The following is a 23,356-nucleotide window of genomic DNA, read 5'->3' as shown; positions in this document are numbered from 1 at the left end:
TGATTAGAAAATAGGTTCTTGGGAAAACTTTCCCGGGGCTGTCTTGGCTCTCTTTTCCACACTGACTTGGCTCTCAGCTCATGGCTGGGCTTGATGCATTGATAGATCATGCCTCTTGACTGATAGAGCACCAGATGCACCACAGACCCTCAGAGACGTCCTAGCTTCACAGCAACACATTTGGCTGGGAAAGCCTTTCCAGCTCCCCACACTCACATGGTTGGAAAATTTATCTGACATTTAATTCCTCTTATATCAGCAGTTTGTGCTCCTAACCCTTTCAGTGGCTTGGCCCAAGCATGACAGTCACTGGCCTGCCCTCGACTCAACACTAGGTGTCACTTTTGCTTCAGAAATTCACCAGAGAAACTGAAAAGTTTACAGAAGAAAAACCTACCCATCGGATTCGCAGTGGGTTTCTGTACCTACAGCTTGTCCTAAAGACATGGACAGTTAGACTTTTTCAATTTCACGTATCTCATGCCAGGCATCCAAAACCATCTGAAAATACAGACTAGCAGGGGTTGGATTAGGGGCCTCCAAACATTCCTCCTGCCTTACCTGTGAATCAAAACCATTCACTACCCACTATGTGCTCCCACTGTACAACATCCCTTCCCCATGTGTCTTACTCCTCCACTCCAAAATGTACGTCTCACAGAAGCAACAGAAGATGTGGATGTGGCTGGAAATGCAAACTAGGATCAAGGTACTTACAGAGCCCCAGTGCAAACCTGGTTTGGAGGCTGCCAGAGACAAGGTTGTAGCAGGCAGGCAAAAGGTGAGAACTGGCACCAAAATAGACACCATCAGCCAGCTGCTGCTCCCTGAACCAACAGCTCATTTCCAAAGATGATTCTTAACAGGACATGGTCTGCACAAAAGCAGCTCAGTCTTCACTCGGCTCTAGGACACTAAACAGAAACTAGTGTGTAGATGAAGATCTGGCCTCAGCAAAAGTAGGACAGATGCTGTGAGATCTACTTTAAACACAGAAGGGAGGAAAGAAAGTGAGAACAACTGACATGGAAAGCGGACAAATGGTGACAGCCCACTCTAGCTGCAGGGACAGGAGGGGATGTGTGACTGGGAAGAACACCAACCACAAAGTCAAGAAATCAAACCAAATGGCAATGGGAATTGAGGCAACTAGGAAGCCAAGGAGAGGAGAAGCCTTAACAGCACTTGAGGATGAGAAAAAGGGAAAACCAAGCAGTGATAATGGGAGGGTGATAGACAAACGTGGTGCAGCAAAGAAGCAAAGGAAATCATTGGTGAGAGGGACAGCAGAGAACAAGGGAAGGGACAGCAGGTGAAAAACAGCACAGGCATTGTTGTTTTGTTCTGCTGAGCAGAGAACCTAACAAAAGGACAGATCAGTAAAAATGAAAAGGCGTATCTCTGACCTGCAGTGCACGCGAGCAGAACACAGAAACAGTGGCGCTCTTCCTTTTAGACAGCATAAGCAGCAAACCATTTTGCATGCATTGCAGCAATTCCAGAACAGTGCACGTAGGTTTCAGTCCACACGGCTGGATAGGAGATACAGAGGAAGCTGGAGCTCTGAAAACACACAGCAAGAACTAGTCTCTGCACACAGCTTCTGCTCCTGGTTGTCAGGGTAGCAAGAGAAAAACAAGGCTGTGAAGTAGAGGCATGAAGAAACAAGTGCCTGGTGGGAAAAGAAGAGTAAGTGCTCCCTGCCTAAGTCCTGGGTCTTAACCAGCACAGCGGTCAGGGTTCTAAAAGAGGTGATAAAATGTACCACAACCTCCCTCATTGCAGATGGCTAGAAAATGAAAACAAACAAAAAGCTTAGGCTTCAGTGACCCCTAAGCCTAAGCAAGAAAAACAGAGTTTATGGTACAGGGAAGCTCTTGTGCTGACTCACAGAACTGAAGTCTGAGGCTACAGCAAAATGAGGTCCTTTAAGCTTCACGGGCATATGAGCTAACAATAAAACAAAACCTGAGTCAAAAGGAAAGACAGAAACTGAGAGACTCTGATCTATCTTTTGAAAACCAGTGGGTTTATACCCTAGAGAGCTGTACTACCCATTGCATGCAGCTCCAACAGAGGCACAGAAAAAGATGTCATTTAGGCAATTTTAATTCTCCCTCCTTTATTATACAAAATACTTTACAATTAAAAAACATTTTCCCCCAATAGAATCATATACAGATATTTATAATTAACAAGATTCAGTTACACACAAGATGGGGAACTTCTGCACAAAGGAAAACAATGACATGATAAAGTGAAAATCAAGACTAAACACTTTCCCCAACATATTCTGGGCAGAGAGATTACATTTTAGACTTCTATTCCTATCACATTCCTCCAGGTCTGAACTCTGGGACTTCCTCTTACCCTCAACAGGGTAAGGGCCTCCACTTGAGTCTGCAGCATAAGTACAATACTCCGCTCTTAAAAAGGTTCAATGAAGACATTGAGAAACTATCATCTGGCTGTACCATGAAGTTATCAGCACCCAGAAAAGGGCACCGCTGCCCACAGTTTTCCCTAGCAACCCACATATATACACACGCAAGCACATAGATGGGGAATCATGCTCAAAACCCAGAAATCTGCACCCTTTCACCAACTGGCAATCCCACCCCACCAAAGCAAACTGCACTTGAGACATATCCAGCAGGTAGTCTCTGCAGAATGGCTATTGTAAGGGCTCATAGCAAAGCTGGGCATTACTGCAAATGCAGTCTGGAAAAAGGGCTGGATGTCACAATCTTCCCCACTTTGATCACCTACCTACCAGCAGTGTCAGTCGGTCATGGAGGTGATAACATGAACCACTCAGAGATGCACAGGCCGCAACAGACAGGTAGGCGAAGTTGCACGCTTCAGCAAGATGTTCTTTCAAAAACAGTTGTCAGTGATCTGCCCCACCAGGGCAAGGAGATGTGTGAACCCTAGTAAACGTTTTCTCTCTAAGGAAGGTCACTACTGGGCTAGGCCAACCCTGCAGTCACAGGGGAACCTATCCCAGAGTCACTGCTGGAGGCCAAATGCCTGCAGCAGTGTGGGAAGGTCATGGGCATCAGCTGCCCCATACAGGTCACTCTGCCCCAGCATGGAAAGGGCCATGCGGAGTGTGCTCCAGATGTTGTCAGACATTGCGCCTTGCTGCCCCCGCGGACCTCGGCTCTTCTGCTGCATGTGCAAAGCCTCTAAGAAGTGCTCCACAGCCTCGCTGTCAACATGAGAACATACACATGCTTACTGGAGAAGATGGTACATCTCACACACCCTCCCCCATTTGCTCCTCAACTACTTCCCCTCCAAAACAAGTCTCCTCCTCTTCACCAAATCCTGCCCTGCTCCAGCACCAGAAATCCCCCTTTCCCTCTTAACAGTGACTGAAGTCCAGATGGTCCCTACTCCAACTGCATCCGTATGATGCTTTGTTCTCAGGGCAGTTACACACTCACTCTACTCTCCTGTGCGAAGGGAAGGCTGCAAGCAGTATAGCACTGCCCTTGCAACCTATCACAGTCTCTCCCATGAACACAAGCACACTTAAGGGTCACAGCAGATCTGCCTATCCTGTGCTCACCGGTGGGCACCTAAGTTGATGCAACTGATACCCAAGTTGTAGCGAGAGCGGATGTATCCTGGCTGGAGCTCCAGTGCCCGACGATATGCAGCCACAGCTTCCTCACTCCGATTCCCATTGGCCAGGGTGGCACCCAGCTTGTTCCATAGAAGATGGTCCTGGAGAAGGGGGTAGAGAGAAAGGGCTGAGAAGCTGGATATTTTTAATTGCCAAACCAACCCTCCCTTCCCTCTGTGTCTTACACCTCCACTCCAAAATGTACCTCTCACACAAGCAGCACCTCCACCCATAAACCTCCAGGTATCTCCAGTGTCTACACTCCACCCTTTCTTACATTGGGGCGCACACTGAGTGCGGCACTGAAGCAATCCACAGCCTTCTCATATTCACCACTAAGGTTGAAAAGGACACCCAGGCCACACTGAACATCAGGATCCACAGTTGAGGGGTTGCTGCGCACAGCTGCTAAGAACAGCTCCTTCACCTCCATGAACAGCGAGCTGGAAAAGCACAGAACAAGGATATTGGTGTACTGTGGAGAGAGTTGGCCTTGGGTTGCTCCCTCTGCTCCAGCCTGGAACAGTCCCAGCCCTCCAAGAAGCCTTTGAATTTGTAACCCTAACTCACTCAGACAGCAGGGAACCTAAGACACGCTTGGAAGGCCCCAGGTTTGTCCCCGAGACACTCTCCTCCGGTTCCTTCTCCAGCAGGTGGGCATAGTCTGGTTTATGGCGTAGCCAGTCCCTTAGGGTCTCACATGCCTGCTTCTGCAAGGACTCATTGGTGAAGCTGACTGCTAAAGCCATAAGTGCTGTGAGGTTCCCAGGCTGCAGTTCCAAGCACCTGCAGTTCAAAGAAAAGCGAATACAGTATTAAATCTGTCTGGGAGACACCCAGACACAGGAGGTAACACCAGACAGAGCACACACCATGCTAGCCATATGGTCCTTGAAGCACTAGACAAGGAGCCATGCTCAGAAGCTCTTTTGCAACACTCACTGTCTGAGGGCACTGATTGCCAAAAGCTCCTGCTCATTCTCTGCTTGGGTGGTTCCTAGATACTGCCAGGCCTGGAGAAGATAAGGATATACAGAGTCAGACTTCTTCACATCCAGAGAAAAAGGTCAGCTGATAAACCACAAATACAGAAATTTAAATCCACCATATTATGCCACACGTTTTTAAAGTGAGACCAAATATATGCAAGTATACATATTAGCTGCAGACTCAAGTTTCAATACACAAACAGAAACAGACTTTATGGCACATGGGTTCTCAAGGCCAATAAAACTGGCATTGTTACAGTGAAAAAAGAAAAAAAAATAAAGGAAGTGAAGATCTATCATAAAGCAACTGTTGGCAGTTTTAAACTTTTAAGTCACAGAACATCCACTTTTAACTTCTAACTGCGGCCAAACTGAAGAGGAAGGAGGGAAAAGCAGATCTCTTATTTCCTAAGAACAAAATGGCAAAGCAGCAGTGCTAATAAATGAGACCTTCAGGGTAGGCAGCTGTATATACTTGTGCATTAGCAAGTGGTAATCTTAGGGAGTTGACCATCAGACCTGAAAAGTAGAAGCACTGTTATTTTACTGACTCTTCAATCATTGCGACATCAGTACATGAAAGCCACTTCCATCTCCAGGCAGCTTAAATAGGGAATATTTAATTAAGGCACTAACTCCAAATTACCTGTTCATTTTAAATCGATATCATCACCCCTTGCTCAAAAATAGGCCAGATAGTTGGTGGGTTTGTCAACATGAAGTACTCACTTTTTGATACAAAATGCAGTATCCACTGTCTCAAGGAAATAAATTGGTTCATTAACAAAGACCCAGACACACTGCTCAAGCAAGAAGCAATCTAATGCCTCAGATCACAGATTCATAGAATCATAGAATAGTTAGGGTCAGATGACCTTAAGACAATCCAGTTTCAAACCCCCTGCCATGGGCAGGGATGCTTCACACTAGACCATATCACCCAAGGCTTTGTCCAGCCTGGACTTGAACACTGCCAGGGATGAAGCATTTGCCACTTCTTTGGGCAGGGTGTTCCAGTGTCTCAGCTGATGAGTGATAACTCTATAGTGTTCTCCCTGAAGAAGAGCTGAGCTTCAAAGTGAAGTCATGATTTGGACCAATCTTGACACTTCCTTCAGAGCAATTGCTCAATTTAATTGTCTATTTCAATTGTCTATTTAACCACTGTACTGTATTTGTGAAGTCCTAACTTCTGTACTTTCTGCAGGCACAACAGAATTCAGAAATGTTTTCACTGCAGCCAGAATTGTCCCAAGATTTCTTCCCCTAAGGTTTCAACTACCTCTCCATTATGCTCAGTCTGCAGCCCACTCTATCCTAAGAGAATGCCCATTCTAAGGGAGAATTAGCAATACTTTTTGATCACTTTAGAGTTTAAGTAGATCTTCAAAACCTCCGATTACTTTTCACCTACTCCCAATACCCTAGAAAGTTAGATGCCTATATGCCCAGAAGCCAAAAACCTCTGTTCCAAGAGGATTAAGCCTCAGGATTAACATATTAGGTATTTCCAGCCATGTACAGTTTACAGAGCTAACTGTATATATAAGCTAACAGTATATATGAGCTAACACATGTAGAGTTAGCATACACACATACACACACACACACACACACATATACGAATCAGACACACAATTCAGCATTCCTGGGTCCTTGAGGCAGGCACTCCATTTCCCAATCAATTCTGCAGAAGCCAAAGTGCTTTACAGAAATAAGTATTCACCAAATTAGGAGCTGGAAATTTGTCTTCAGTATAAAAAAAATCACTCTTTGGCCCAGAGCTTCAAATGAAAACTGTGAAGACGCCCAAGCCACCTCTCAAGCCTTTGGGGTTACGCCTTCTCCTGGCAATTAGATGAAGACCCAGACTAGGAGTCCTGGCTAACAAGCTGCTAGTCTTGAAAGCAGTTATCTGCCATAAGCATCTCCAAGCTTGCAATGCCAATAAAGACTACCATAGAAGCAAGAGATAAGAACTCCTTGTCTTGGCTCCATGCACAGCCTCATGTGCTCCCAAGATTTTACACAGCTTTGGGACAGAGCCTTTGTACTTTTTGTAACTGACCTTAGTCATAAACCTTCTTCCCACAGACCTCCTGGGGATTCACATACATCAGCTCCAAAACCAAAGGCACAGAAAAAAAAAAAAAAGTGATGCTTTCATACCCCCTTCACAGCTCTTAACACTGAAGTAAGTTTTCTACACACACCCTGACACCTCAAAAGGAAAGGATCTAAGTAGCAGAACACCTAGCCAAGGCCTGTTAGCTCTGCTCTCACTCACCTCCATATGATCTGGCTTCTGTTGCACTGCAGCCTCAAAGAGCAAGACAGCATTGGGGAGGTCACCTTCCTCCAAACGCTTCCGCCCCTCTTCAAATGCATCTGGGTGATCTCTCATGGGATTATCTTCCTCAAACTGGTACCCCTAGCAGGGGAAACAGGGTATAATGCTTGGAGACAGGCTTAGAGGAGAAAAGCATTCTCTGCAGTACAGCATAATCTAGTCTTGTTGCACTAGAAACACTCAAAGCTGCTGAGCAGCCAGTACCCCATCCTCTGCTAATTTGCAAGCACATCAGAGAACAATGGGTCTTCTTTCTGCCTCCTCTGTACTGAAAGATACCCAAAACCAGACTTGGAATAAACTGCAACAGAGACTAAACATCTGGTATGGGGCCTATCAGCCTGGGGGCGGGTGGTGCCTGGCAACAACTGCACTCATTGCAAAAGATCTCAGCATTAACTGGTATTTTATGTTGGGTAAGAACTGCATCTGCAGACAAGCGGAAGTGAAATCAGTATTTATTCAGTACCTAGCTGATCCAAGATGAGGGCGTAAATTAGAGCTAAGGATCAGGAAAAGAAATCCTAGCAGCGTTTGGGGATCTGTGGAGCTTATCTGCAAGGTAGACATACTGCCAGTCTGCTCAAAGCTGTCCATCACAGTGCTAGGGATTAGAAACCCTGTTCTTTATTACCTTGTCATATGATGAGGAGCTGATGTCTTCATAATCAGAGAGCCAAGGGTGAACCTCTGCGTCTCTCTTGGCCATCTCCTCCCATTCTGCCTGGAGTTTGTCCCAGAAATCCACATCTGACTGAGAGGAGAACAGAACGTGACTAGAGTACCTCAACCATAAACTGAGCTCTACAAGCACACCAGAGAACACCCTCTTAATTGTTCCTAGCCCATCTCACAGCATGCAAAGGAGAGAGGTAACCCTATCATCAGCTCCCAGTTGATATTTCAGCCCTCCTCCACCAGCATTACCTCCACAGCAGTCTTTGCCTGCTCGAACTCCGTATCAAGAGTTGACATGGTCCCAGATCGTGCAAATTGATCCACCCAGGCATCAGATGTCCCCTGGAAGTTTGGAAACAGAAACACACCTTTCTTTTTAGACTCTGGCAACCTCAAGGCACATCCCAAAACTGCAGGAAGGTCTATGGTGACCTTTCCTCTCCATCAGCAAGAACTGATGGCCTGTAAAGTAGAGCGTTCACATGAATATTCCCTTCCTCCCAGGTGCTATAGGAGATGAGAAAACTCACACCACCCAAATACCTTCCCAGCTTCTGGCTAGACTCTACGAAGAAGAGCCCAACAGCCCCTCCCCTTGCCTCCCACAGCCTAATCATCAGTAGAGCATTGCTAAGAGTTGGACTTGCTCCCAGACTGTGCACTGTGGCAAAGAGCTTTCTTCCTTCAGAGCACGTAGAGCTGGGGCTCCTACCTGCTGCTGTATAAACTCAGTTGCCCATTGCTCTGCCTGATCTTGGTCTCTGTGGGTCACCTGATTAGCTTCGATCGATACCCTCCCATCTCCGATCTGGCGGACAAACTTTAGGAACTGCGGCAGAGAAATGAAACAAGTGTGGAGCTGGGCAGATGCTCTACCAATAAGCCCTCTGCCCACACACACCCCCCTTCACTAAGAGGACTTCTCTCTGCAAAGTGAGCACAAACAGCTCAAAAAGACGGGGAGGACAGGACTTCACCAGAGCCATGTTGTAGAGATGGATAATATCTAAAGTGGATTGTAGGGTTCAGCTTCTAGGAATCAGGGAAAAAAATGGGAACACAGGAGAGCAGGAGGCTTTATTCCCTTACTGGTTTTCCCCTCCTCAATTTCCAACACTCCTAGTCACATTAAGTATCTGTCAGCCCTGGTCAGGGAACTTCTTACCTCAGAATTCTTGAGTTTTGGATCATCCACTTTAGAGAGGAAATCACTAACTGTTTTCTTAAGATCATCCTCAGGCTGGTATTCCTCATACCTGTGTTCAGAGGCAGTAAAAGAGACAGTCTGACACCGAGCAACAGTGAACTCCTTCACTAACAGTGGTCTACACAATGGGCCAGACAACAGCATTGAGGGATAAAATCCCTCCTCAGAGGGTCTCCAAAGTGATTCAGTACACTTACCTGTCTGTAAAAAACTCAAAATTACTACTAGGCTAACTGTGCAAGTGACCAACAGCAGCAGAATTAAACAATTGCAGTGACAGCACAGCTCTCCACAACAATCTGGATTCCTTGGCAAGTTCACATGCTACCAGAAATTGCAAGTTTTAGCACTACCAAGGTCATATATCTAGGAACAAAGAAAGTAGGTCATGTCCATAGAACAGTGTCTTGGAAAAACATCAGCTCTGCAGAGGACTCATAGGAAGCACACAACTCAATACGTTGCCTGGCTTACAGCAGGACAGGACTAGTTCCAGGTGTTACTACTACACTGTCTTGGTGAAGTCTTTGGAACTGGCAGCAATAAGTCAGGAATGTCCATATTTCCAGAAATATGTTTGTCAGATAGGGAGAATAAAGTGGTGAAAGTTTAAAATTATAAGAGTCCAGTACTTGGGATCTCCAAATCAAAAGCATCTGTTGTGGAAAATTCTGATTGATTAGCAGTTTCCAAAATCACTTTAAGAAGCTTTGCATTAGCTATGAGATTAAGTTATTCTACATAAGCACAGTATCTTCCTGGAACCAGAAAACAGAACAGCTAGGATCTCTTAAAAACTTCCATCTCCAAGCACTGTTTCTTCCTTCCTCTGAAACCAAAGGCCTGAGAACTTCAATCTAGGTTAAATCACTCAAAAGCATTCACAGCAGATTTCTACCACCTATCTTCACCCACCCAAGTACCCAGCAACAATAGTTACTCTTGAGAAGACAGACTCACCATTTATCTGCCAAAGACTGGTCTTCTGATTCCCCAAGCCACAGCTTCTCCTCTGACTGCTCTAGGTATTCTTCTGCCCACTTAGCAGGAGACACAGAGAGTGGATCTACATAGGACATCAGGAAGAATGGGGAGAAGAGCAACACAGGCAGACCATCACTCAGACGAACTTGAGATTTTGCACTCTGCTCTTCACCCAGTTAGCTAATGTGCAGAGAACAACTCTTCAAATAAAGTTTTTGCTTGTTCCTTCTAACTTTTTTTATTCTGAGCTAAATCTAAATCAAGCCTTAGGTTCAAACTACGTGTTAATACAGATGCCACCACGGTGCCAACAACCTTACGATTTTCTACTTAAGTTTCACAAATCATTTGTCTGCTTCATGTGAGATACTGTGTAGGTATTCTATTCCCAGAAGTATAAAGAGGGAAGGTCAAAGAATTGGCATACATGGCCCTCTACAGTGGCCACTCCTCAAAAAGAGAATAGCATCTATTTATATCGTAACTTCCAGATTAGCTTGTGGATGGTAACAGGACCCTATAACAGCCTCATCTCTATATACAATGCCGGATGGCTTTTTTGGATAAACTGCTGGCTTGCTTGAAACAGGAAGCTTAACCTTTGGGACAGAAATACTCATTTTGCATATTTCCAAAGTGCAAAATCCCTCTACTTCCATGAAACTGATACAAAGTATTTGGCCAAAGCACACTAAGCAATATTTACGTTTGTAACAAAGGCAAATTTAGCCTTAAGAGAGGGAATTAGAGAATATGTAAGCGAGAAGTGGAACCAGACCGTCTGCAGAATTTCCATCAGCTGAACCCTCACAATTTTTATAGAAGCATTTTGAATAGCCTGCTTCTCCTAAGTTCTTCAAGTAACCCAAGCTAAAAATAAAAGACCCTTACACCCGAATAAAAGCCTCTACACCACACTGTTCACAACTCAGCTAAGCTATCACAAAGCAGGTGGGTTTCCCCTCCTTCTCACCCCCCCTTCAAAGCTGCTATAGTAAACACTGACTGCTGGGCCCAAAGCATTACTCCAATTTCACATCCAGTAATTCTCCACTATATGCTAGCACGTGACTGGGCAACATCTTAACAGTAATTCCAAATAGGAGCATTTACCTGTCACTTCAGCAATGAACTCCTGTGACCAGTCAGCCTCATTATAATCTGAAGAGACATCACCAGCACTATCTGCTGCAGCCAAGAATTCCTGGGTCCAGTTTTCAGACAGTGCCAGAGCTGCCACACCTGGAGCTACAAGAAGAAAAAAAAACAAGTGAGGACTGGGGCACATCATTTGAGTGTTCCCTCATCATCTCTCATCTTGCCCTTTCTCTTTGTTAAGAATAAAATCACAGAAAGATTCTACTTGGAAGCAGGCTCTGGGGGTTGCTAGTGTTTTCACAGTAGGTTAACACTAAAGGCAAGGATTAGGTTGCTCAGGGCATTCATCAGCTAACTTCTGTATTTGTCAAAAGCTAGCAATTACCCAGCCTCCTAGGCACCTGCTCCAGTACTGAACCACCCTCCGAGAGAAGAAATGCTTTCTTACAGCTAGTCAGGTCCCCCTTCCACAAGCTATGTCCATTGCCCCTTGTCCTTCCACTGTTTAACACTGCAAAGATTCTGGCTGCAGCTGCTGAAGACAGCAGTTAGACACTCCAACTTCCCTGCCCTAAGGAGACCCCTCTTTCCTATGCTGAACAAACCAAATTTCATCAGGCTTTCCACTTACACTATGTTTCCTAATCCCTGAACACTATCCACTGGCCTTGCCTCAGTACATTAGCATACTGGGAAGCCCAAATCTGTGTGATCAAGTGCTGATTAGATGGGTACCACCCTGCTAAGAGCTTAACCATAACACCATGATCTTCTCCAGCTCTTCACCTACTCTAGGTCCCCTCACCTCGCTGAGGGGCCTGTCGGAAGCTTGACTGCTCAATCTCTTGCATCTCAGCCAACAGGTCATCCATCTTAAAGGTCTGGGGTGCACGGGACAGTAAAGGGGCATTCTGCTCCTGCAGGAACTCTCCAACCAGCTGCCAAAGACAGAGACAGATTACAAACATAGAAAACAAACAGGCAGAATATGGAGCATGAGAAAAAAGAATGGGCTTGTCAGAAGGAAAGATTAATATCAGGTAAGGGGAAAAATAACAAACAGTATTGATGAAAAAAGCAGTAAGGAGATGGATCAGTCTGTTCTTACCTCATCTTCAGTGGCCACTCCCAGCGGTTTGGGTGCCTACAGGGAATAGTGGGCAATTATCCCAATGGCTTTGTCCTCATACCCTTCTCCCCAAACACCTTATAACCCGATTAGTTTACATCTTCCTCAGCATTAGGCTATCAGCATTTTCTTGCATTAGCTGCATGTTTATGTGGAAGCTAAATGAGCTGGAATACATTGAGTGACACTGTCCAAACCCTCTCCCACCACCTTCAGTGTCAGGGCCTGTAAGACACACACCTCACCACAGCCATCAACATGCTCCTAGCACACATAGATAATTCCCACAAACGGCCCCTCACCCCACAACCCTACAGGACAAATCGCATGACTCCATGGTCTGTTTACCTAGAAAAAAAGCAACACTGCACCTATGTGCACCAAAAATCCCGGTACCGCTCACGCCACAGCCCTATTCCGCCAGCACATCCCTATACCCTGTGGGCTGACACAGACACTGGCCCCACATCCAGCCCCAGCTCAGCAAGCAGAGTGAAAGGCAACACTCACGGCTGCAGCAGCTCCTGGAGCCCCAGGGGGCCAGGCCAGCGGGCCCTGAAGTCCTTCCTGTCGCAAGGCTTTGTCCTGGGTGAAGTGGCCGGCCAGCTTCATGAGGGGGTTGGAGCCCCCGCACTCCGGTTCCACCAGCTCCCTCATGGCCATGGCGCCAGGCAGGGAGGAAGGGAGGGTCGGTGCCGAACCCCACTGTGCCTGCACCTAGCCCCGGGGCGGCACAGACACCGGGTGAACGCCAGGCGCAGCGGCAGGCTGCCGGGGACACTCACCGCCTGCCCCGGACCCCGAACCGGCGGCCACCTGCTTGCCCGCCCGCCCGCCCTTCCCTTCGGGTCCAGGAGCCTGCGGAGACAGCCCGACCACAACCCCCACCTGCGCGGGCGGGGAGGTGCCGAGCTTGGGCCAGAGTCCGCATGGGCAGAAGTCGGACTCAGGCGCATACCGCCACGGCACCAGAGAACCCGCGGGCTGCCAGCGCGGCCCGGGTGGGCACAGCTGCCGTTGCCGCCAAGAGCCTCCCGCCATCGGCTGTCGCGGGGAGCGGGGACCCGCTTCCCAGCTCCCTCCGCCCTGCCCCAACCACCGCCCGCCGCCGGGCCGGGCCGGCAGAAGACACCCGCTCGCCAGGACAGCAAGGCCGCGCCGCGCCCCCAACAACAAACCCCACCCGCCCCTGGCGCCGACCTCCCGGACCCCCGGCCCGGCACTGCCCGCCCCACGCGGGCGGCGGGGAGAGCACGGTGCGGGTCGATGAGGTCCCCCCGCCCGGCACCGTACCTGGGACTACCAGGGCCCGCGGGACTCACGGGGTGGGGCGGGGCCAGTTCTTAAAGGGCCAGGCACCCCACGAGCACCGCACCAGAGTGCCTTAAAGGGCCAGACGCCCGCGCCCTGCCAGGGCTTAGAGGGTTGATTGTTGCTGTTCTGTCCCGCAGCGTGACGGTACAGCTGGAGCTGCGGCCGGGGGCAGGAGGGAAGTGTGGAGCCTCTCCGTGTCGCTGGGCGCCGTTCCCAAGGTGGCTGCTAGGTGCGGCCCGCCCTTCTCCTGCAGCTCCTGGGCCAGCTCCCAGCACTTGTAGCGGAGAGGAGGGCACACTAGCGCGGGCTCTGCAGTCCCTCCTGCCCACCGCTGGAGCAAAGCGGTGTGTGTATGGCGTGCACGTACACTGCACAAGTGTGTGTAACGTTACAGTATATCGTTAAAGCCATGTTGGAGTCAACGGATACGCTCAGGAGATGCAGAGCAGCAGTTCTGTCACGGTGTTGGTGTCCTGTTGGTTTTTGCACTGACAGCCCACCCTACAGGCAGCTACAGGGCTCTGGCTCAAGCAATGTCGTTGTTAAGACACGGAGAGAACAGGACTTTCTCGTAATATCTGAACAGCACACGTTCATCTGGCTGACGGACTGTTCTTTTGTCATATGCTCCGGGATCACAACGATGTTTGCAGCTGCCGGTAACAGGTTAAAAGCACCTGCGTTTAGCTGAAAAGTATGTGATGGCTTCAGATAAGCTCTAGAAGTAATACTGGCTAGCCAGTAGTTCCTCAGATCTTTTTGTTTGTTTGAATAGCCAACATATTTGGCCTTTTGCAGTCTTCTGAACGTTTCCATTCTCTAGACATCAAAAAGGTAACTGCCAGTGCACCTGATGTGGCTTCAGCCAATTCACCAACCATCATGGGATGAATCAAGCCTAACCGCATTGCCTTTGCCTAATCACTTACAAATCTATAATGACTTTTCGTGCACTTGTCATTGGTGCTATTTAACTACCATCCCAGTGAAGACAAGTGAGAAATACTTGCAACTACCCGGCATCTTTGGTCCATTTTCCATTTCAGAAGGCCAGTCCTTTTACTGGTCTTCCCCTCATTGCCCATGTAGTGACAGGCATTAGTGATGGGCTGATTGTTCTTTTCCCCTCCACCACAGATAAGGCAATCATTCATTTCCTGTTTGAAGTATCTTTGTACTTGAAGTTGCATGTTTCCCTCAATTCCTTCCTCACTAGACTACATACTGCAAGCCTTTTCAATCCTCCTGCTTGGATGGCGTAGAGAGGTTGTTCCCCTCAGTGGGTTCACTCCCCCATATTTGCCTGTTTTGTAGCAGCGTGTACTGGATACTCAGTTCTGTGTCAGCCAGTGCTGTCACTCACAATAGCACATTTGATCAGACAGCTTATTTCATGTGACCTACTGGTTATCCTTCTAGCCATACAAACCGGTATGATGTGTGCCTGGTTGGCAACAGCATGTTGATGTCCATTCTGTTGGTTTTTTTTTTCCGAGGAAGATGATATTCTGTGAGCTCTGATACCACATGAAACTTTGCATTTGCAAAAGCAGCAGAGGATCTTTTCGTCCTGAATATTCCCCACCTTTGACATACTGGTCCTCTGCCCTTTGAAATCACGGGAGAATTTGCTCTGAGTGTCTTTTTGTCTGAAACACTGGCCTGTTCTCATACAAAACCAAGTATCAGAGGAAACATCTGTGCTCCCACTGAGTGAGAATGAGAGTCAGGAAAGACTGGGCTTTGCCTGCGTGCACCCTAAAGTCTGCACGGAGGGAAACGCGAGCACAGAAACACGGAGCGCGGAGGAGGGAGCCCTGGGTCAAGCCCCAAGGCACGGCCTGGGCCCGGAGCTCACTGCACGGCCACTTCCCCTCGCACGGCTGCCGCCGCCCCGCCTCTGCCGGGCCAGGCCCCGCTACCTGCCAGCGGCCGATGCGCGGGGCGACGCGGGTCTCCCTGCAAAGCGCCAGGCCATGCTGCAGCACAGCACCCTGCTCCACCTGATCGCTGGAGGGTGAGTGGACGCGACGGCTTCTGCCCGGGATACGCGGCCGGGATGGCCCGAGGCTGCCGTAGGCGCGGAGCCTCGCTGGGCCCGCGGTTCGTCCTCCTTCCCATGGGGCGGCTCGGGCCCCGCGGCCATGGCGTCCTCTCCCCCGGGTTGCGCCGGGCCCGTCCTCTGCTCCCGCCTGCTGCCAGGCCGGGGTCTCTCTGCAGCCGCAGCCGCCGCGCAGCGGGGGGCTCCCCGCGTCCTGCCTGCCCTCGGGAGCGAGGCCTGCGGCGGCCCTCACCACCACCACACACTGGCGGGCCTCGGGGCACGGACGCGGACTGCGGGCCCGCGGTTGCAAAGAGGCGGGGAGGGAGGAGAGAAGGACCCCGGAGCCCTCTGCCTTCCCCCATGCTGACAGTGCCTGTGCCCCGCGGGCCTCACCCGCGCTGCCTTTGCTGTGCCCCGTTCGAATGCAGGCGCATCGGTGTGGCTCTGACACCTCCGCGCCGGGTGAGTGTATGGCTCTGCAGTGTGGGGAGAACGGGAGTCCCCCTGTGAGTCAAGAGGGCTGTTTCACCCAGCCTGAGCTCCTCGGTGCTGAGCGGGGGACCGTGGGGCACCGCAGGGCCTCTTGAGGGAGACGAATGGTGGAGCATCCTTGTCCTTAGGAGGGCACCAACCCTCCACCACCGCGTGGCTGAGATTCCTGCATGTCTTCTTTGGCTTTAAATAGTGCGTGTGATTTTGGAGTCAGGCGTTGGAAGCGTGAGGCCTCTGAATTCGCGGCGTGCCCTTGAGCATGTCCCTTGTGCGGCGTTTCACCCTTCCTCTCTTTAAGAAACGTTTAAGCCTCAAAACAGTGAGCTTTATGTTTATGATGTCCTGAAGCAGAAGATACTGAGGTCCTCTACACTTTGCTGAGTAACTGTAGAGACCCCTTGCCTAGACAGCCACCTGATCCCTTTCCATATTCCACCATCCTGTTGAATCCTGTGTGACAGTAAGCTTTATGGTATAGCATGTGCAATAAAGCACCTCATTTAATTGCTCTTAATGACTAAGTTTCCAGTTTTCTGCACTAATGTAGTTGTCATGCCATGTCAATCTTGTATGTACTTGCCCAATCTGTTCCCAGAGTTACTTTGTATATGTTATTCTCTTTTATTAATTAATCCTTTGAACTACATTGTCACTGCATTGTAGCCTTTCATAATGTTGGGGTTTTTTTCCGTATTTCTTACCTTTCCAGTTCAACTTTTCCTCATCCTTATTTCCACATTGGTTCCTGAAATAACAGAGAGTTCAGTTTCTAGAGTATGGCTAATGACAGGAGCAATGCTAGTGGGAGCTTTGTAAGTCTGTATCCTGTCCTCACCTGTTAAGCAATAATTCTTGAATTACAATTGACAAAAACACAAGATAGGAATAAGACTAATAAGAAGTTCAGGTTATTGCTGCAGTATATAGTTAATATTACTGTGCTACCTAATGAAACTGATTTCACTGATGAAAGAACAGTTGTTCGCTTTATATTCTAGTGTGAGAACTGGGGACCATCAAATGAAACTTACAAAAGGTTTGTTCCAAACTAATGCGAGAACACAGCTCTTAACACAGGGTGCAGTTAAACTGCGGGGCTCCTGGCCATGGAATATTAAAGGGTACAAACTTTATTGTCCAGGAATCATCTTAAAAAGATTAATGAAAAAGAATGTGCTGAGTACTGTTAAATGCAATGCAACTTCCCTGGCTGAGGAAATCCCTAAGGTGAAAATTGCGGGAAGCTGGGAGATTTCTCCTACTCTTCCATAGGTGATCTTTATTCACCTGTATCCTAGGCAAAATCCGGTTTAACTGTAGATTTGTCTGACTTAGCATTGCTGTCCTTAAATGAAGATCTTCAATCTGTCTCAGTTTTTGGCTAGCCCGAGTGAGGGCTAAAACGGGAATTGCCAATAAACCCTGTGGCTCCTGTACATGTTCTCAAACCCTTCTCAGATAATTGAAAGACATGCTAATGGTGTTTTTTTTGTATTTCAACGAATCCTCATTTTTTTCTTCCACTTCAAACTTCCTGGTTTTCCTTCTAAAAACATGAAAGCAAAATCTAGAGGCAAGTACTGTTTTCTAAGGTACAATGACCTGCCTTCTTCATTTAGCTCTTTTTGCCCTGCTTTATGCTGGGAGTACATGTTATACTGGTTGTCAGACACTGCTTTTCATCATATTTTGCAAGAATTGCTTTTGTTCCTGCTTCTAGAGCAATGACTTCAGGGGTTTGGCTTTATTAAGCAGGCCTGTTTAAGCCCAGCAGGAGGTCCCTTGGTGACTGCTCAGTTCCATTCAGTGGTTTTTCATGATTTGCCACTATTTTGTCATTGCAGCTTTGCTCAGTACTGTGACAACCTTCGTCACCCATGGATTTTATCAAGAGTAAAATGTTAACTCCTGCCTGTTGATGGAGAAGTTGGAAATGGTTAGGTCTAGGCTAGAAGTGATTTTCCTAGACCCTTGATGGACTCCTGCTGTTTGATTCTTCACTGACATCTGGTTTCAGGGCAGGGAAAGATTTTAATCCATTCAGCATCTGTGCTGCAACCAGAGTGTTAAGGCCCTCAGTGTGTGCTTGTGAGATACCACAGTTTTGCAAAACTTAAGTATATAATATCTTTGTAGTTGCTTTTTTTGAATCCAGCTTTTGCTTGGAAAGTTCCATAAAAAGACTCAGACACAACAATATACCCCCTCCTACCCCTCAACATGAATGAATGCAAAGTATCTCTTAAGTCTGTAGTGATCTGATTCTGTAATTCTCTTCTGGCAATAATCCCAGGGCATACAACTGTATAACCTTAGCAGAGCAAACTATTACAAATGCACTTTTTCTTCAGTCCTGGTGGACATAAGAACTCTTCTGTATATTTACCCGGTACCTGGGAAATGCTTAAATTTCTTAAACATTGAAATCTGTAGGTATGAAGTCTCCTCAGTCTGCTGTTTTGAATATACACGGTCATCATAGAAGCCTTCCAGTATCTGAAGGGGGCCTATAAGGATGCTGGAGAGGGACTCTTCATTAGGGACTGTTAAAAAGGGGAAGTTTAGATTGGATATAAGGAAGAAGTTCTTTACTGTAAGGGTGGTGAGGCAGTGGAATGGGTTGCCCAGGGAGGTTGTGAATCCTCCATCCCTGGTGGTGTTCAAGGCCAGATTGGACAAAGCCTTGGGTGAGATGGTTTAGTGCGAGGTGTCCCTGTCCATGGCAGGGGCGTTGGAACTGGATGATCTTTAGGTCCTTTCCAACCCTGTCTGTCAACACCTTCAGCATGGCTGTTCCATGCAAATTAATCTCAAAACAGTATTTCAGGTACTGAGCATCCTCTAGAAGAACAGTTGTCAGTCAAAGGATCAGAAGGGGCAGAAGCGGAGAACCAAATATATCAGTTCCAACTTGTTCCTGGGTGGTAGAAGGGGAAAAGCAGATGTGCATCCTTTCAGCATTACTGAGGTGTGACTAGACTGATGGTGGTGGTTCCTGAGTTCCAAAAATAGCTTACGTCTGCTGAAGGTTGCTGAAGGTCAGGGTCATCTTTCCTTAAGCAGGTCAGGCTGGGGGAAGCCTGGCTGTTAGCAGCAAATGCATGTCTTGTTTATAGGGCCTTCCACGTGTAGGGCTGAATTGGCTATGTGTTGAAAACATAGGCAGGCTGTGGGGTGGGAGAGTATTGTGCTGCCACTCTCTGAGGCAGTGCAGCTGCGGGGAGATGAGAGGCACAGTGCCTGGTCATCTCAGCAGAAGGCATTGCCGTGAGTTTGGGCAGCAGAAATGTTTGCTCTGGGAAAGTCTGAATACAAAGATCAGCAGCTTTGAGTGAGGGACTGCTGAGTCCCTGTGGACTTGGGACTGTTTATCTCAAATACTGCGTGAGGTTTCAGGTGAGGCTGCCAGGAGATGTCCCCAGCTGAGCCGTTATGATGTTAATCAGTGTCAGAGCAGGAGGGCAGGCTGGGGGAGAGGTCAGCTCTCCTCTCCTAGAGAGCTGAAGGTTGTGGGCAAGCAGGGTCAAAAATACTGCCCTGTTACTGCACAGGGATCATTCTTAAATTTGTTATTATGTCTTTGTATGCCTTATGTCTTTGTATGCCCTAGATGTGGTGGCACAGCTGGAGCCATCCTGACCTGTCCCTTGGAAGTGGTGAAGACACGACTACAGTCATCCCAACTGGTACTGCGGCCTCTGTGCCTCTCAGAGATACACCTGCCAGGGATGAGTGTGAGGCTGATGAACCCCACCCCATCTCCTGGAGTGCTGAAGCTGCTGAGGTGAGTAAGATGGGACAGTGTGCATGTTAGCACCAGGGAGGTGAAGGTTTAGCCATTGGGTGACGGGAGAGGGAGCGTGATCAAGAGGGGGAGATGGATTTTCAGCTGAGGCTCTGGAAATTGCAAGTACAGTAAGAGGTTTGGTCAGAGCACAGATACATCTGCTTCTCACAGTTGATCGGTGCTTTGCATCTGCAGGGGAGCTGTTGGGACAGAAATTTCTCAGTTAGTGGTTTGATCAGACCCAGAGTGATGGTGTCAGCAAGAACAGGGAGAAATGACTAAGGGAGAGAGAAATCAGGTAGAGGGAAAATGAGAGTAGAGCAGGAAAAGGATAACACAGGAGGGGAGGAGAAGATGCTACAAGAAGTATTGAAGAACAAAGAAGGAAGAGGAACAGGAGAGCCCATAGCTTAGTTATTCTGCTGATGTGTCTGCTCGTTTCCTTCTGTAGGGCCATTATTGAGAAGGAAGGTGTGCGATCCCTGTTCCGAGGTCTGGGTCCCAACCTTGTTGGGGTTGCTCCTTCCCGGTGAGTACTGCTCCCTGAGGATAGCTCATGCTGTACACATTTTAGAGGACCTCCGTGACAGCTATTGCTCCACATTCAGGAAGCAGTCTGGGCCTTGTGCTCATTGGGTCACAGGACCGCTTCACACAGACGTTTTCTGAACCTTCCAATCATAGTTTTAAGATAAGATGATTTCTGTAGTAGTATTCTAGTATAAATGGTATCTGATGTCACATTAGACAAACCTTTGCTAGGAGTAAATAGAGTTGGAGTGAGACCCCCACACAGCAGTGCTGTCTCTGCTTCTCATAGGTGAGCTGTAACCTCTTCTGCATTTCTTTTCAACTAGGGCTATATATTTTGCTGCCTATTCTCATGTTAAGGAGAAGCTCAATGCTGTCCTTGTACCAGAGTCCAAGAAAGTACACATGCTATCAGCAGCTTGTGCAGGTAAGCCTCTTCAGTCTCAAAGCAGAGTCAAGGGGTCCTTCTGCCTGTAAGTGTAAACAGGTTTCATTCCTTCCTCACTGCTGCTCCCATGAGTCCTGCTCTCTCTTCTGAAGTTTTCTCCCTCCACATCTGGAGCAGTGAGTTCCTTGGCTAACCAAAATGCTTTCTCAATCTTTGTTCTTCTTAGGCTCATCTCTTCAAGTCATGGAGCTGGTCTTTACCCCTTCAGCTGCTATCAGGAAAAGAGCTCCATTCAGCTGTGAGAGGGAGAAGGCAGTCTGTAATTTGCAGTCTGTAATTTAGACCACTCATATTATTTCTCTTGATATATGCTATTTCTCTAACAAAATCTTCCACTCTTGCAAGTTTAGTCAGTTGTTTCCTGCCTCTTTGTAACACAAGGACCTGTAGCAGGGTTATGTTTGAGGGAGAAGAGCTAATTACCAACAGACAAAGGCTGGAATGGGGAAGGCAGAGAAAAGAACAGTCTCCCCTGAATGTCTCTTCTCCCATGGGAGCTCAAGGTCGTTCTGAAGTTGCAAATGCCTGCAACTTGCCAAGCAGAATTCAGAGAGATGATAGTGCAGCACCTCCTCACAAACTGTCAGCGTGATCCTGGTGCTCATGGCTTTTCCCCTCTTCTGTTCTGCAGGCATTACTTCTGCCACACTCACCAATCCTATCTGGTTAGTGAAAACCAGGATGCAGCTGGAAGCCAGGTAAGGCAGGCTAGCAATGCAGAGCCGCTCCATGTCAAATCAGGACTGTTTTTTGGAGGGAGGGTTGCATAGGGTTCTGTGACTTGCCATGAGGACGTAGGTCTTCAAGGTGTGCTGGGGAAGAGTCATACAGTTGTGTTCACACCAGCATTTGACGTCAGTGGAGCAGTATGCTGTTCTAACCCTCCCTCATCTTTACAGGGTGAAGGGGGAGACGGCCAGCAACGCTCTTCAGTGTGCCATGCATGTGTACCGCACTGAAGGCCTTCGTGGGTTTTACCGTGGTATCACTGCTTCCTATGTTGGAGTGTCAGAGACCATTATCCACTTTGTCATCTATGAAGCACTGAAGCAGCAGCTGAGAAACAGCCATCATTCCCTTTCCCCACCACTCACACTTTCACCAAAAAGCCATGATTTCTTTGGATTAATGGGAGCTGCTGCTGTCTCCAAAACATGTGCTTCATGCATTGCATATCCACATGGTGAGTGGGTCCACTCCCCTGGCTTCTCTTCCCCTCTATGGGAGATGCCATGCCCATAGGATCAATCTGCTAATATCACTTCCCTTTTTTTGTCTCTCCAGAGGTCATTCGGACACGGTTGCGAGAAGAAGGGTCACGATACCGTTCCTTCATACAGACTCTGCAGCTTGTGGTCCATGAAGAGGGACCTTTGGCTTTATACCGAGGGCTCCTGGCTCACTTGGTCCGTCAGATCCCAAACACAGCTATCATGATGGCTACCTATGAACTCATCGTACATTTGGCCTCTTCCACCTTGTAAGCACACTGTAGCAGCTGGTTGAGGCTGCTGTAGGCACCTCATGATTCTGAGAATTGGTCTTTTTCAGTGGTCTGAGAGGTGCTTTTCATCACATATCAGAACTGGGTCGGGCATAGCATTCTCAGGACAAAAGCCTTTTCTTGTGCAGAGTGTTTGGCTCTGATGTGTACAGTGTAGCCTTTCTTCTTTCTGGAGACTTGAATTGCTCCAGTGCTTCAGGATTGACATCCTGGTTTGACAGTGCCTGCTGTAAGCTCCCTGTATGAAACAAGGGCACAACACTTACTGGGAAGGATACAAAAGAGAAGGCATAAGAGTACCTTAGTCTCAGCATGTTCACTTCTTTTGGACCCAGTGGGCACAGTCAGACATGACAGGGTAGAGCTCAGACATCTGAGAACTGCAGCAGGTTGAGATCTTTAGCTGAGACTTTTCATACCCTTAGAGGGGCTCTTTCACCTCCTGTGCTACCTTCCTGCCTCTAAGGAGGATTTCTCAATCTCGGTTATGTCCTATTGCAGAATTATCTTTTGGGTCCTTCACATGTCGCAGCCACTGCCCGAGGTGTGTCAGGTAACTGACAGCCTCTTTTGTCTTGCAGTCTGAATAATCAGACCAAGTAGATCAAGGGAAGAAGCACAACCTGCTAAAAAGCACTACCTTCACAACTCATGCTAATGGGCTCATAGCCATGTTTTGCCAATACCTGTTGTGTCCCATCCCCTCCATTCCCAAAAGAGAGAGTACACATTCCCTTGGAAGTGCTGGTTCTGTTCTGCTACAAGTTGGAACCTTGGTATGAAAAATACTCTTTAATGTAGAAAGAAAGTGGATTGGGTGGAAAAAAAAAATCTGGATGAAGCTGAGGATTTGGCCTGTTTCTGTTCATGGTGCACTAAGTGTATGGAGAGAGCCTTACTTTTTCTTTTCTGTAATCAAGAATTCAGTTTGCTGCGTGTGTTAACACGTGCCTGTGCCAGGCTGGGCTGCCTTCTGTTCCTCTGCGGGGTCCTAGCCCCATGTCCTGGGGAAGGCTACATTGTGTTTACACAGAGTATTTTGACTCTCAGGGTCAGGGGTGATGTGTGTTTCTTGTTCCAACACATACAGTCAAAAAGGTAACCCTTCCCTGAGAAAGGCAGTCATTTCAGTAAATAAATGCTCTGGACAATCTCCAGTCTTACATTTGA

The 23,356-nt window shown here is 47.9% G+C and overlaps 2 protein-coding genes across 3 annotated transcripts; one reads left to right on the top strand and one right to left on the bottom strand.

Annotated features, from left to right (window-relative positions):
- Positions 1–2,096: 2,096 nt before the first annotated feature.
- PEX5 (peroxisomal biogenesis factor 5) lies at positions 2,097–13,467 on the bottom strand. Of its 2 annotated transcripts, XM_062617957.1 has the most exons (16): positions 13,360–13,467; positions 12,577–12,783; positions 12,046–12,081; positions 11,743–11,875; positions 10,953–11,087; positions 9,816–9,921; positions 8,814–8,904; positions 8,361–8,477; positions 7,898–7,990; positions 7,605–7,724; positions 6,908–7,051; positions 4,574–4,644; positions 4,202–4,417; positions 3,909–4,074; positions 3,575–3,732; positions 2,097–3,211 (listed from the first exon to the last, which is right to left on the bottom strand). In XM_062617957.1, exons 2-16 carry the CDS (start codon positions 12,727–12,729, stop codon positions 3,010–3,012), a joined length of 1,941 nt encoding a protein of 646 aa, XP_062473941.1. In that variant the 5' UTR covers positions 12,730–12,783; positions 13,360–13,467; the 3' UTR covers positions 2,097–3,009. The 2 variants fall into 2 exon arrangements, with proteins under 2 accessions (XP_062473941.1, XP_062473948.1); XM_062617964.1 differs by lacking the exons at positions 8,361–8,477; positions 13,360–13,467 and having other exon boundaries at positions 12,577–12,895.
- A 1,822-nt stretch (positions 13,468–15,289) lies between these two features.
- Positions 15,290–23,351, top strand: LOC134163248 (solute carrier family 25 member 36-like). Its single transcript, XM_062617946.1, has 7 exons — positions 15,290–15,397; positions 19,527–19,700; positions 20,155–20,232; positions 20,561–20,661; positions 21,314–21,380; positions 21,582–21,865; positions 21,967–23,351. Exons 1-7 carry the CDS (start codon positions 15,357–15,359, stop codon positions 22,164–22,166), a joined length of 945 nt encoding a protein of 314 aa, XP_062473930.1. The 5' UTR covers positions 15,290–15,356; the 3' UTR covers positions 22,167–23,351.
- The last annotated feature ends 5 nt before the right edge of the window (positions 23,352–23,356 follow it).

Source organism: Pezoporus occidentalis, unplaced genomic scaffold (assembly GCF_034315485.1).
Source record: "Pezoporus occidentalis ecotype Australia unplaced genomic scaffold, CSIRO_AGI_Poc_V1 ctg104, whole genome shotgun sequence".
Lineage (NCBI taxonomy): Eukaryota > Metazoa > Chordata > Aves > Psittaciformes > Psittacidae > Pezoporus > Pezoporus occidentalis.
Note: the sequence above shows the minus strand (reverse complement) of the source record. Positions and strands in the feature narration are given on the sequence as shown.

Excerpts from the sequence above, each read along its gene's own strand:
- PEX5 (XM_062617957.1), bottom strand. The coding sequence starts at position 12,729 with ATGGCCATGAGGGAGCTGGTGGAACCGGAGTGCGGGGGCTCCAACCCC. Across the intron at positions 4,645-6,907 it reads AGAAGCCAGATCATATGGAG|GCCTGGCAGTATCTAGGAAC; the intron begins GTGAGTGAGAGC and ends TATCTTCTCCAG. Across the intron at positions 4,418-4,573 it reads GCAATCAGTGCCCTCAGACA|GTGCTTGGAACTGCAGCCTG; the intron begins GTGAGTGTTGCA and ends TTTGAACTGCAG.
- LOC134163248 (XM_062617946.1), top strand. The coding sequence starts at position 15,357 with ATGCTGCAGCACAGCACCCTGCTCCACCTGATCGCTGGAGG. Across the intron at positions 21,381-21,581 it reads AGGATGCAGCTGGAAGCCAG|GGTGAAGGGGGAGACGGCCA; the intron begins GTAAGGCAGGCT and ends TCATCTTTACAG. Across the intron at positions 21,866-21,966 it reads ATGCATTGCATATCCACATG|AGGTCATTCGGACACGGTTG; the intron begins GTGAGTGGGTCC and ends TTGTCTCTCCAG.